Source organism: Pristiophorus japonicus, chromosome 2, assembly GCF_044704955.1.
Source record: "Pristiophorus japonicus isolate sPriJap1 chromosome 2, sPriJap1.hap1, whole genome shotgun sequence".
Classification (NCBI taxonomy): domain Eukaryota; kingdom Metazoa; phylum Chordata; class Chondrichthyes; family Pristiophoridae; genus Pristiophorus; species Pristiophorus japonicus.
This window is the reverse complement of record NC_091978.1, coordinates 169740776-169755608: the sequence shown is the minus strand read 5'-3', so window position 1 is coordinate 169755608 and position 14833 is coordinate 169740776. Positions and strand designations below refer to the sequence as shown.

Sequence of the window (14833 nt, the reverse complement as noted above, 5' to 3'; positions counted from 1 at the left end):
AAGGTTCACCAGACTGATTCCAGGGATGGCTGGACTGTCATATGAGAGACTGGATCAACTGGGCCTTTATTCACTGGAATTTAGAAGGATGAGAGGAGATCTCATAGAAACGTATAAGATTGTGACGGGACTGGACAGATTAGATGCGGGAAGAATGTTCCCGATGTTGGGGAAGTCCAGAACCAGGGGACATAATCTTAGGATAAGAGGTAGGCCATTTAGGACTGAGATGAGGAGAAACATCTTCACACGGAGAGATGTTAATCTGTGGAATTCCCTGCCGCAGAGAGTTGTTGATGCCAGATCATTGGATATATTCAAGAGGGAGTTAGATATGGCCCTTACGGCTAAAGGGATCAAGGGGTATGGAGAGAAAGCAGGAAAGGGGTACTGAGGGAATGATCAGCCATGATCTTATTGAATGGTGGTGCAGGCTCGAAGGGTCGAATGGCCTACTCCTGCACCTATTTTCTATGTTTCTATGTAACACAGTGGCAGCTACATATGACCTTGCTTCCAGGCTAGCTGCACTCTATTCAACCGTGCCAACCCTCTTTCTCATCCTATGCTGTCTGGTTACAGCTTACTCACTGACTTAATTATAAGCAACAGGATTAAATGTCATATATAATTCAGGTTATCATTGCATACAGTTGATGATTACACCACTCCCTTTTCTAGCTAACAATCTGTTTTTGTTATGTTGATTGAGGGATAAATATTGGCTCGGACTCTGGGGATAGTTCCCCTGTTCTTCTTCGAAATAGTGCCATGGGATCATTTACCTGCACTTCTGACAGTGCAGCACTCCTTCAGCCCTGCACTGCACTGGAGTGTCAGCCTAGATTTATGTACTCAAGGCTCTGGAGTGGGACTTGAACCCACAACCTTCTGATGCAGAGAGTGTGTCACCCACTGAGCCACAGCTGACACTCAAAGATTCTCATTTGAGGCACGCTTATTGCCAGAACTTGGAGTCGCGCCCACCTCAAAGTTACCCTCACAACGCACGTGCCCGGCTCACAACGCACGCGCACGCACACTCTCCTGCGTCGGGAGCGCGCGCACCGACAGCTGATTGGCTCTCCGGCCGGCGCGCGGGTGGGTCTGCAGCTGGCCAGCGCGCCCCTCCCCTCCCCCCCCGAGGGCAATGAGCTGCAAGACATGTTGTGAGAGCAAGGCTGCTGAACACAACTCTTCATCAGTGCAGCCAGCTCCAGAGCTACTTTACAGTAACTGCACAAGAATATTTAAACGAGTAAGAGAGATGATAAAAGCGTATGTGCAACTGGTTGTCATAGGTTAATGGTTAAAAGAAACGTTTCGTCTGCAACGGGCAATTCGATGTATTAGGCGCTGGAAGAAGAGATCAGATTCGCAAATAATTTTAAGCACGGTTGAATTTTTTTTGTGCATAAACCTTCTATTGTGCTAATGCAGAGACAGCAAATGCTCAGTCTTCAGATGGGTTTGCATTGTCCTGAAGTAAGTCACCTGAGTGTTGCTGGGGATTGCTTCCTGGAGTTGCGCGGGGAACAATGAGACTTTCACTGCATTCCTGCGGGCTGCACTTTTAAAGAGCGCACTCACCATTGTTTAGGAAATGGAAAGCACCACTTAAAAAAACTCGCCAAAACCCGCCAACTGAAAACAAAACTTCGTTTATTTACACGAGATAAAAAAAACATTTGGAACTATTATGAAGCTCTGTATTCGTGCTCAGATGAGAACTTTTAAAAGTAAAATGAGTTTTTATGAAACAATGCTGAATCCAACAGTCGCACTTAAGTAAAAGAGGATCATCTTGAGGCGCTATTGTCAGTTAGCTGAGTCAGGATGATGGGTGTGTTGCCGTGTCTGGTACTTGGATTTTTCACCTGCAATGTTGGCATGTGCGGTGCCCAGGGAGAGTTCTGCCACGGCTGGATTGACAGTGCTGGCAAATGGCACGAAGGCTTCCAGTGCCCCGAGGATTACGATACTGTGGACGCCACCATCTGCTGCGGCTCGTGTTCGCTGAGATATTGCTGTGCGGCTGCCGAGGCCAGGCTGGACCAGGGGCTCTGCACCAACCACAGGGACCAGCTCAGCCCAAACTACTCCGCACGTAAGTGTCACCTCGGGAGACTTGGACCCGGGCCCTTATTCCAGAAGCATGTCTGTTGTTCGGACCATTTTATGTTGCCTAAATGAGTAACTGCTGCTCGGTGTTAAACAGATCGAATATGTTTACAATATAAAGCCATCGAACTTGATTGAAGCAAGATCAGTTAAAGAGACTTCTGCTGATAACAGCTATTGAAAACCATTAGTTACCTAAAATTAGCCCGAGTCAACTGGCCATGACAGCTCGCAGCAAAGTCAACACTGGTGTGTGCTGAAGCGAAACACAGAGCGTTAGCAGACCAGTGTTGGGGAAATGGGGATTTCACGAACTCTTAGTCACCGGATCAATTCGTTCTTATCCGCAGTAACAGAAAATAACACATTTATTCAAATATAGCACGCGTATCCTGGATTACATTTGGCATTTGTGGTCTCCGAAATATAAACTTATTTCTTTTCTCGGTTTATGAATGTTCCTGCAATACACGCGGGCTGCTTCCTGTCATTTCCAGTTAATCTCCCTCCGATTACTTTATTTCTGGTCAGTTTATATTCTGCACTTTTTCGCATTCAGCACTTTTTTCAGTTTCTGCATTTGCAGTTCTCTCCTTCAACAATTGCCATCTGTTTATTTTCAAACCGCATGTTATAATCTGTTTATTTGTGAATATTGTAGGTGTTTGCGACTCTACAAATCGCCAGGAGCATTGCCCCTGAACACACACTTGCCTGTGCTAAAGTGAATACAAACTGAATGTATTTATAGTTTGTATATAAAGTCTCCATTGAGGCTGGCTGCAGGATCTCGACAGCGGGTGGATATCTTCAAAATACTTGATGCATTTGGTTTTGGATTCCCCCTGGAGTTAAATTTCCAGGATCGGGGATAAATGAAGCCTATAGTTATTCCTAACCAACTTTCTGCTGCACATCAGCCTGGAACTCGCCAATCTACATTTTAGAACATGGGGCTGGAGTGGCGAGCTCTCTGCAGACAAACATTTTGTCTTGGGAAATTGTTCTTCAGACGCGTAGAAAATTCCAAGGGCTTTTAATACATTTTAGTTAATTAATTAAAATGTTGCCGCCATCCGCAATTTTCAGTCTATAATTTAAAGACAGTTAATAAAGTATTCGTTTCCAAACTAACATTCAAGTTCAACCGATCCATGCCAGACTTTGAAGATGTTTGCACAAGGCTTGGGGTGTCAAATTGAATAGATTTAATTTCGAGTAGATTGTATTGCAGCAGGAGATGGATGGGTCACCAGAAAAGGATAGTGTATCTAAGTGGTGCGCTAGCTTGAGATGTGAATTTTCAGTGAATCAGATGAACATGAAATTGCATTAGGCCCATGTATAAAGGGAAAGGTAAGCCAGGGTAAACGAGTGTCTCTATGACAGCTTCTGTGTTGATCACCTCAGAGATCCAGTCTCGTTTTGCATTCCTTCCTGATATCATATACCACCGCAATCCCCAGAACGTGACATTGATGGATCTCCTGGGATCTCCAGCACAGTTTCAAACTTTCTCAACTTTCTATTAGATTGACAAAGTTCAGCTCGGCCCAGCACACTATCAACTGAAATCTAATATCCGATACTAAGGGGAGGGATTAGCGCAGAGGAATTCACTCTCTGTGGGAAAACGTTTAAAAATGCATGGTGAATTCTTGGTTTAGAAACAGACTAAATGGCAGATACGGTCAAAATCCATAACTCATGTACAGCCTTCTAACTTCAGCTGGAAGGCGTGGATATAGTGGAAAAGTACATTTCAGCAGGATGGCATTTAGCTACAACAAGTCTGGTGGGTTATTAACTCAAGTAACGCCGCATCTCGCTTTATTACTGGATGCATTTCCAAAGAATTATTTCGGAAATAAAATTGCGCGCCGAGGAAGTGCTAAGGCTGAGGCCAAATACTCGAAGCAAACGAAATAAAGTGCAGATTCTGCAATTTTTCTTATTTGAAAATCATTTACATACACAGTAAACTATTTTTTTAAATTAAAGTTAAACACCATTATGTCAAATGCATCCGTTAAAATATGGAAGTTGCAATATAATGCGGGGAGCAGAGTCGCTGCTGATGGGGATTTGGAATCTGTAGAAGGACACTATCCTACACTGGGGCCACTTAACATTGTGATTTGAAACGTTTTTTTCGTTTTGTTTTTAAATATCTACGTATTGTGAAAGTATTTCAGGAGAAAGTATTTATTATAGGGAAATAAATATACGACTTTCTAAAAACGAGGAATGCAGGAACCGAGGTTTTTCATCCTCGGGATTTCTAGTTAACTACCCGCGGGAGCTGTCGGGGAACATTTCTTACAACCTCGTTTGAAAAATAGTCAATTGCACAGTAACTATTTTTAAAGAAAATTACATTATTGCTATTTGCCGCGGGTTCTCTAGTTTTACACTATCTGATTCTGCAGAGAATTGCAATCCAAGGAATCATTAAAACAAACTTGTATTCGAAGCATTTTTAACTTTTAAAAGTTTTTGCGATTTCCCTTTCCAAGTGTTGTTTCTGGAGAATTTAGCAATTTTAGGGATTTACGTCAACGATATTTAATGATATTAAATCAATGTAGCATTCCCTAATCCTTTAGTTGAAACATTTTCAGTAATAGATACATTTACAAAAACGGCGCGAACAAAATTGCTAAAACAATCATGTTTACAAGATACAAAGTATTAAATAGAATATCTAATGTATAAAACAAATATTAACCATTTAACACGATTTCAGGTGCAAAATGTAGATAAAGAAACGATGAGCACATGTTGTAAACAAGTACGAATGAATAAGGCAATTTAGTATAATTTAATTTACAAAAAAAGGTTGATAACATTTGATTGGTTTTGGAGATTTTGTTGAAGCAACATAAGTTGTGTAACTTCTGTTTACACTTAACCAGAGATACAGAATGTATTTTAGGCTCTCTCTACAGCTCACTTACTTCTAAAAATGATTCACGTGTCGTTGCCTGGAATATTTTCCAGGACAGATCTTTCTATACACAGTAAGAAGACACTGTCCATTGCACTGTGTTCTGATACTGACGAGTTAATAGAGCGGTGTCAGCTTTCAGACCATCAGCCAACTACCCTTTCTAACCCAACATTTTACATACAAAGATGTTTAAAAAAATATTTTAACGGTTCGGGTGCAGGGATTAGAGTTGTGCTCAACGGGGTATATGATTTGGTTAAATTGCTTTGCATGTTCCTTTTCTGTCAGACACTGGATTACCATTTCAAGTTCGTCTATCTGCTCGCTTGGCGTTGCCTGTTGTAGATTCTACATGTCCCCAGACCGAGTATTTATCTGGCACTTGCCTGCTCTATATTTAGGATCAATCTGTTTTTACTTTCGCTGTAATTTACCCTGTGACCCACAAATAGTTTTACGGTAGAATAATGCCCGGAAATTCAATACGAAGCGACGGATAGATTTCTCTTCACACCTTGTAATCTAACCGCTGTAGAAGAAAATTGGAACGTTTTGAAAACATTGTCAATTGCACAACTTATACAAAATATGTTCAACAACAAAGTCCCTTCACTGATGAGAAATGGTCAATTGAAATTCTTCTCGCCTGTACGCATTTATTCTCATTCATTAGACAATGAGGTAAGTAAATGCCATTTTATTAAATAAGTTGATGTTCACAGTGGTGGGCTCTGGATAGTAGGGATGCGTTAGTAGAGTCTGTAAACCGATGTTAATATAATACTGATCCAATACTGTTTAATCCATCTCTATAAATATAATTGGCATTTGGCTATGTTGATGATTACCCTGCAGTTTACATTTCCCATTCCCTAAGCAGGTTACTAATTCCATATTATTCTCTATTTCTCTGCAGAACCCATCTATGTGCCGTTTCTCATTGTTGGTTCCATATTTATTGCTTTCATCATCCTGGGTTCCCTGGTGGCAGTTTACTGCTGTACGTGCCTTAGACCCAAGCAACCAAATCCGCAGCCAATGCGATTCTCAATGCGGAGCCATCAGACAGAGACCATTCCCATGATCTCAACTTTTACAAACCTGAGGACCCCGTCCAGGCAATCGAGCACCGCGACCAGTTCCAGCTCCACTGGAGGCTCCATTCACAGATTCTCCATCAGCAGAACGGAGCCAGGACACGGCTGCCTCGTCCCATCCCCTCCACCAGCGTACAGCTCATCTGGTTGTCTGCAGGCCGGGCAGGCTCTGCATCTCAGCCAGGGCCAGGGATTCCTGGTACCCCAGCAGTACTTCACTTACACCCTGCAGCCAGAGCCATTCACAACGGGCAAAAGTTTCAACGATTTCACTCAGAACCGGTTGAAGACTCAAAGCACATCAGCGCAGAACGCCGAAAAAGTGACATACAGCAAGGCAGGGCTATAGAGTGTATTTTGGAAAGCAATCACGTTTAATGATAGCAGCGACGTGAAGCAGTCCTCTCTCCCCTTTGGAAAGGGTCGTTTCGCATTTCCCCAGCCAGCGAGACAACCAGGAGCAGGATACTGTGCCAGAACTGCCTCCGTGCTAAACACGAGGGTGTAAGTTCATGTTCCCACACCCAGTAGACCTTTAGACCTCCAGATGAACTGGATATATGGCAATATTGATAGGCCTCCCTGGCTCTGCGCCGAGCTAAAGGTTATTTTGAGCTGTTCCTTGAATATGATCGTTTGGTCCAACTTTTTAAATTGTACTTTTTCATGCTAATTTTGACGCACTGTCACAATTCACAATGTATTTCCTTGCTCACAATTTACACATAAAATGGCTATTAAATTTGTCAGAATAATTTGACCCCCACCCAGTACCATAGGATTAACAAATACATTTAAGTCAACTTTGAACCAGCTACCTTTCACCTTGGATGTGGTGCCCATGGAAAGTGGCATATTTCCCCATATTGGCACTCTGCAATTTAGCGACCATAGGCAACTGGAAACCATCAAAGTCACACCCACTAGAATGAAGGTGTGAATTATGAAACTAATCCAAGTTACAAAAAACAAATATTTACAAATACACACACACACACACATATAATATATATTATATTATATATATATATATATATCGTTTTAAAAGATGAAAAGAACAATCTTTAGTCCCTGCAAGTTCAGCTTACTTATAATTTAAGTACCAGAGCTTTCCAGGGATAAATATTTATCATGGGATAACCGTGAAAAAAATCTGAGCACAGCCAACTCAAGGAAAAATTGATTTTTTAAAATTTGATCCTATACTTACATTTTTCCCTATTGAATACCTTACTTATCTATTGAAATTAAAAAATATTAATTTATAGAGGAAGCATCTGCAGCTGCTTAATTCTGACCCATCCTCCACATATCTCCAATACACCTAAATTACTAATTGTTTTGGTAATCACTTTTGCTACTTTAATTAAGTGACTAAACTAAATGTATAGTGGAAAAATATTGCATAGGAGTATTTTATAAAATGTTTATTCCAAAATTATGAATGTTAACTTAAAGATCTGAAATTAAAATTGTTTTAATAAAACATATTATACAAAATAGAATTGTAAACATGCCTTCTCTTTGATGCCCTATTTTTATTTTATGCTTGAGACTGGGTAAAAGGTATTGCAGGCTTTGGTTGGATAAACTCACACAGACCTCCTCTGATCTTAAACTCCACATTCCCTCAGCTACCAGTGGTTCAATATTAGTGCTAAGGAGTAGGATGTATCCACCCTAACTCAGCAGAGGTGGGATCATTTCCTTCTGCAGGAATGTAGAGCCCAGACTAAAATGGTTACCAAAGAGTTTTCTATCTTCTCACCTCAGGGAATATCTTGTTTGAAATGATCGCAACCTCAACTCTGAATGAGAAACCCTGATTAAGTGCACCAAATGACTGACATACTTCTTCTCGATCTTACCTATGGGCTAGTTTCCTCTCAAATCGCCCATATACCGCCCAGAAATACAAGTTTCGTCGAAAAAAACACATTTACAGTCATTACCGCCGGGCGGTATTCGATACTGTCCACCCATATTGGAAGTTATTATTAAGATCAGGTTACCACCAGACCTTAATACCGTCCTTAAAAAGCAGGCCTTACTGGATCTTAAGTAGGCGTTATGGACATAGATCTGACAGGTTTGGTTGATATTATACAGATCTTTATAGTTCTCCACAGTTTGATGTATTTTTAAATGGATTGTAGTATTTTCTAGTGTTAGGCAATAATATAAATGGTCTAATAAAGCCTTATTTACTCCTTTAGTCTCTCACTCATTAGCTAGGAGCTAAATTAAAACATAGGACCTCAAAAGTAGTAATCTCGGGATTGCTACCAGTGCCACGAGCTAGTCAGAGTAGGAATCGCAGGATAGCTCAGATGAATACATGGCTTGAGGAGTGGTGCAGAAGGGAGGGATTCAAATTCCTGGGGCATTGGAACCGGTTCTGGGGGAGATGGGACCAGTACAAACCGGACGGTCTGCACCTGGGCAGGACCGGAACCAATGTCCTAGGGGGAATGTTTGCTAGTGCTGTTGGGAGGGGGGGGGGCCTTAAACTAATACTGCAGGGGGTTGGGAACCAATGCAGGGAGACAGAGGGAAACAAAATGGAGACAAAAGCAAAAGACAGAAAGGAGATGAGTAAAAGTGGAGGGCAGAGAAACCCAAGGCAAAAAACAAAAAGGGCCACTGTACAGCAAAATTCTAAAGGGTCAAAGTGTAATAAAAAGGCAAGCATGAAAGCTCGGTGCCTCAATGCAAGCAGTATTCGGAACCCAGGAGAAGGCTCTGAGCTAGTTAGAGTGGGTGAGAGCTCAGATGAACAGGACCCCAAGAAACAATGCAAAAGGCAGGAGGCAACAGAGCAGAGTAGCACTGGGGTAAGTGTAAACCACAAGGTAATAGGAAGGGACAATATGTATGAATATAAAGGGGCTGCAGGAGGGGTCAAAACTAAAAATCATGGTTTAAAAACTAGTATTAAAACACTACCTAAATGCACGCAGAATTCGAAATAAAGTAAATGAGTCGACGGCACAAATCATTACAAATGGGTATGATTTGGTGGCCATTACAGAAACGTGGTTGCAGGGGGGGCCAAGACTGGGAATTAAACATACAGGGGTATCTGACAATTCGGAAAGATAGACAAGAAGGGAAAGGAGGTGGGATAGCTTTGTTAATAAAGGATATCAGGGCAGTTGTGAGAGACGATTTTGGCTCAAATGAACAAAATGTTGAATCACTGTGGGTGGAGATTAGAGATAGTAAGGGGAAAAAGTCACTGGTGCACGTAGTTTATAGGCCCCCAAATAATAACTTCACGGTGGGGCGGGCAATAATCAAGGGAATAATGGAGGCATGTGAAAAAGGAACGGCAGTAATCATGGGGGATTTTAACCTACATATCGATTGGTCAAATCAAATCGCACGGGGGTAGCCTTGAGGAGGAATTCATAGAATGCATACGGGATTGTTTCTTAGAACAGTATGTTACAGAACCTACAAGGGAGCAAGCTATCTTAGATCTGGTCCTGTGTAATGAGACAGGAATAATAAACGATCTCCTCGTAAAAGATCCTCTCGGAATGAGTGATCACAGTATGGTTGAATTTGTAATACAGATTGAGGATGAGGAAGTAGCGTCTCAAACGAGCGTACTATGCTTAAACAAAGGGGACTAGGGCAGAGTTGGCTAAAGTGAACTGGAAACACAGACTAAATGGCAGCACAGTTGAGGAACAGTGGAAGACTTTTAAGGAGCTCTTTCATAGTGCTCAACAAAAATATATTCCAGTGAAAAAGAAGGGCGGTAAGAGAAGGGATAACCAGCCGTGGATAACCAAGGAAATAAAGGAGAGTATCAAATTAAAAACCAATGCGTGTAAGGTGGCCAAGGTTAGTGGGAAACTAGAAGATTGGGAAAATTTTAAACGACAGCAAAGAATGACTAAGAAAGCAATAAAGAAAGGAAAGATAGATTACGAAAGTAAGCTTGTGCAAAACATAACAGATAGTAAAAGCTTTTACCGATATATAAAACGGAAAAGAGTGACTAAAGTAAATGTTGGTCCCTTAGAAGATGAGAAGGGGGATTTAATAATGGGAAATGTGGAAATGGCCGAGACCTTAAGCAATTATTTTGCTTCGGTCTTCACAGTGGAAGACATAAAAACCATGCCAAAAATTGCTGGTCACGGGAATGTGGGAAGGGAGGACCTTGAGGTAAATCACTATCACTAGGAGTAGTGCTGGACAGGCTAATGGGACTCAAGGTAGACAAGTCCCCTGGTCTGGATGAAATGCATCCCAGGGTATTAAAAGAGATGGCGGAAGTTATAGCAGATGCATTCGTTATAATCTACCAAAATTCTCTGGACTCTGGGGAGGTACCAGTGGATTGGAAAGCAGCTAATGTAACACCTCAGTTTAAAAAAGGGGGCAGACAAAAGGCAGGTAACTATAGGCCGGTTAGTTTAACATCTGTAGTGGGGAAAATGCTTGAAGCTATCATTAAGAAATAGCGGGACATCTAGATAGGAATAGTGCAATCAAGCAGACGCAGCATGGATTCATGAAGGGGAAATTATGTTTAACTAATTTACTAGAATTCTTTGAGGATATAACGAGCATGGTGGATAGAGGTGTACCGATGGATGTGGTGTATTACTGCAGAAGATAAAGGTACGCGGAGTCAGAGGAAATGTATTAGCATGGATAGAGAATTGGCTGGCTAACAGAAAACACGAGAGTCGGGATAAATGGGTCCTTTTCGGGTTGGAAATCGGTGGGGAGTGGTGTGTCACAGGGATTGGTGCTGGGACCACAACTGTTTACAATATACATAGATGACCTGGAAGAGGGGACAGAGTGTAGTGTAATAAAATTTGCAGATGACACAAAGATTAGTGGGAAAGCGGGTTGTGTAGAGGACACAGAGAGGCTGCAAAGAGATTTAGATAGGTTAAACGAATGGGCTAAAGTTTGGCAGATGGAATACAATGTCGGAAAATGTAAGGTCATCCACCTTGGGAAAAAAAAAAACAGTAAAAGGGAATATTATTTGAATGGGGAGAAATTACAACTTGCTGCGGTGCAGAGGGACCTGGGGTCCTTGTGCATGAATCCCCAAAAATTAGTTTGCAACTGCAGCAGGTAATCAGGAAGGCGAATGGAATGTTGGCCTTCATTGCGAGAGGGATGGAGTACAAAAGCAGGGAGGTCCTGCTGCAACTGTATAAGGTATTGGTGAGGCCGCACCTGGAGTACTGCGTGCAGTTTTGGTCACCTTACTTAAGGAAGGATATACTAGCTTTGGAGGGGGTACAGAGACGATTCACTAGGCTGATTCTGGAGATGAGAGGGTTACCTTATGATGATAGATTGAGTAGATTGGGTTTTTACTCGTTGGAGTTCAGAAGGATGAGGGGTGATCTTATAGAAACATTTAAAATAATTAAAGGGATAGACAAGATAGAGGCATAGAGGTTGTTTCCACTGGTCGGGGAGACTAGAACTAGGGGGAACAGCCTCAAAATACGGGGGAGCCAATTTAAAACCGAGTTGAGAAGGAATTTCTTCTCCCAGAGAGTTGTGAATCTGTGGAATTCTCTGCCCAAGGAAGCAGTTGAGGCTAGCTCATTGAATGTATTCGAATCACAGATAGATAGATTTTTAACCAATAAGGGAATTAAGGGTTACGGGGAGCAGAGGGTAAGTGGAGCTGAGTCCACGGCCAGATCAGCCATGATCTTGTTGAATGGCGGAGCAGGCTCGAGGGGCTAGATGGCCTATTCCTGTTCCTAATTCTTATGTTCTTAGTCTCACTCAGCCCCACCCAGTCTGTCTCACCCCTACCGTGATTTCACTCTCTTCTTTCCCCCACCCCCACAGCGATCTCAGGCCGGCAGTCTCTGGCCTCTCGTCGGTGCCTCTGAGCCTCAGAGGGTGCGCACAACTTGGGAGCCAAAGATTCCAGAGTCGATGAGCCTCCTCTACCGCCCGCTGCCCTTCGCTCCTGCACCGCTGCCGCCATGGAGCACCCGAAAAGCGCCGGAACCCGCACCAGCGGCATTCCGGAATACCGCTAAGGATCGGGTGGGGGCGATTTAAAAGGAAAATCCAGTCCACAGGATTTGGTCATCATCGACTCTTTGGAGCTCCTCAGCACAGAAGGACATTAATAAAAACAGCTAACAAAGGGAAATACCATAGCAACACCTGCCACCCAAGGAAGGTGCTACACACACACACATCAGAACCACTGTCTAATGTCTCTTTACCCGAATCTGCCAATTCCAAAGAACTTAGACACAGTATTCATAACACCGCTGATGAGAAGTACAATTACTTCAAAAAAAAACTATGTGCCAATGTGGTCAGACCAAACTGAGTCTCCATCAGATAACTGCAATTGCTGTGTAATAATTTCTCTCCATAAAGTTGTTGTGTGCAATTCTTAGGTCCCACCTAGAGTTAAAGAAATTGTACAAATCCAGAATGTGTGAACTTTAGCTCAAAGATTAGGAGGGAAGTGGGAATATTGTGTATATTTAGATTCCTGCTACTGTAAGGCTGCTTCTAGTACTGAAACATATTTAATGTGTCAGTTGCAGTTATGAAACCTTTTCCTGTTACTTACGCAGTACAGTAGTTAGTAATGCATTTTAAACAATCAAAGTTGCCTTCATGTCTGATTATAGGCTTCAGGGCTCAATATTGTAACTTACATTTTCAGCAGCTGTACCACAATGGTTTAGAAATGTTGGTGCTGAGCTGAGTTTAGGACAATGTGCCCCACGAGAAGTGCCTCAAGCACAGAACCCTCTGCCCTTTGTGCAATCTCTCGGTCAGTCTGTGCCAGCCAGTTTTGATGCATGAAGTCCAAGTACAGATTGGCTCTGACGAAGGCTCCTCGTTTCGAATTGTCGCCTTCATATAGAACTTGAATTCAAATCCGGGCCTATTAAACATGGAATCAATTGGGGAGCCTGGCCACATTTTGTACAGTGCAGGGGATTCTGATTAGTTCCACGGTGAATTTTAGTGGGTTATAGGTTTACTACTAGTTACAGGTACGATATCGGGGCATTGCAGCTATTGCTAGCAGTTACATAAAGACATACAATAACTCAGTATGTGTGTGTATATATTACTGTTGGAGGAATCGGAGTATTAACAGTATTATTAGTTATCAGTGCAACGTCAGTGAATTACTATGAGCTACTGGTAGAATCAAAGTTCCTCCCTGCGAAATCACTCCCTGATCTTCAGTTTCTCCCGCCCTCACTTTACCTTCTTTGCCTGGGCTCGGGTGATTTCCTGGTTCCAGGAACAACTACTGCTGGCAAAAAAACCACGAGCGAAGATACTCAACTCCAGGGACCCAATCGTTATAAGATAAATGCAATAATATTTGCAGAGATCACATAGATGATCAAATCTCCAGGAATGGCTCCAAACAGGGAACAGAATTGAAGCAAGTGGTGAGAGAGATCTGGGTGTTAAAGTGCATCACTCTCGAAATGTTCATCACCAATGCCATGCACAGGTCGAGAGGTTGTATTCACAGAACAATTTACTACAAAACAAACTACCATTTTGCCCTTGTACAAGATCTTGGTTAGAATACTGTATTCAGTTTTGATGATCTCACATGGTGGGGGATGTTGAGACTCTGGAAAGGGTGCAGAGGAGTGCCACTAGATGAATTCCCAGGTTAAAATATCTCAGTTACCCAGATCAGCTCAAAGAACTGGGACTGTATATTTTAGGAAAATGTCGACTTGATTTTAACATTTATAAAAGGGACTAGATTGAGTTTATGTGGACAAATTATTTCAACTGGATAGGTTAGGTGGACCAGGGGTTGCATTTAAAAGTTATGCAAGGGCAGAACTGGGTTGTTCTTTTTCCAGAGAATAGTGGACCCGTGGAACAGGTTGCCTGCTCGTGCAGTGAATGCTGATTCTCTGTATCCCTTCAAGCGAGAGCTGGACCTGTTTCTGGTTGGGGTGAAGATCATCTCACCTGTAATATAAATCCTGGGCTAGTTTTGGTCGTGTAAAGGGGTTGGACAGAAATTTTCTAGATTTGGCCTAGGTTTTTGCCTCTCCCAGATTTGAAAGGTGCGTCGGTACTCGGCGTGTGCGTATCGTAATGAATGCGGCATCACAACTCTATGGGACAGGCTAGATGGCATAGTCTGTCTTTTCCTGTCCATCATTTTAATATGTTCATTTGAGTACAAGTCCAGCAACATAACCACTGCACTACTGTACATGTTCCTGTAAGGTGGAATGTGTTAAAATATAGTACTACACCGAGAAGCTGAGATGATGTCACACAGTGAAAGCTAAGCTCCCGAAGTTTATCTATGTAATTTTAACTTCATAATGGTCCAAAAAATTGCTCTGACAGGCCAATGAATGGTGCCCACCCTTAGTTAGGCTTGCCCTTGCCTGTTTAACATCGACGATATTTTGCCTTGGAAGTGTGAGATGGAAACAGCGCAGTGCCCTCTACAGGCCATCTGGAATCCAAGTGAACAGGAAAAGGAACTGTGTATCTCTCTAACTAATCAGATTGAAGGATTCTGAAATTAACAGCAGAAAAACTGAAAAGGAAGTGTAATTTAGAATGAGTGAATTAAATGCCAAATCAAGTACAGAAAAAGAAATACAGGGAAAGAAAGGTTGGATTGAGAGAAAAG

At 42.2% G+C, this 14833-nt stretch overlaps 1 protein-coding gene across 1 annotated transcript; it reads left to right on the top strand.

Moving 5' to 3' along the window:
* Positions 1-1149: 1149 nt before the first annotated feature.
* shisa3 (shisa family member 3) lies at positions 1150-7719 on the top strand. Its single transcript, XM_070863233.1, has 2 exons — positions 1150-2107; positions 5988-7719. The coding sequence occupies exons 1-2, from the start codon at positions 1837-1839 to the stop codon at positions 6515-6517; spliced, it is 801 nt and encodes a 266-aa protein (XP_070719334.1). The 5' UTR covers positions 1150-1836; the 3' UTR covers positions 6518-7719.
* The last annotated feature ends 7114 nt before the right edge of the window (positions 7720-14833 follow it).

Bases quoted from the DNA above. Each gene is read 5' to 3' on its own strand.
- shisa3 (XM_070863233.1), top strand. From the start codon at position 1,837: ATGATGGGTGTGTTGCCGTGTCTGGTACTTGGATTTTTCACCTGCAAT. The intron at 2,108-5,987 runs GTAAGTGTCACC...ATTTCTCTGCAG, and splicing joins CAGCCCAAACTACTCCGCAC to AACCCATCTATGTGCCGTTT.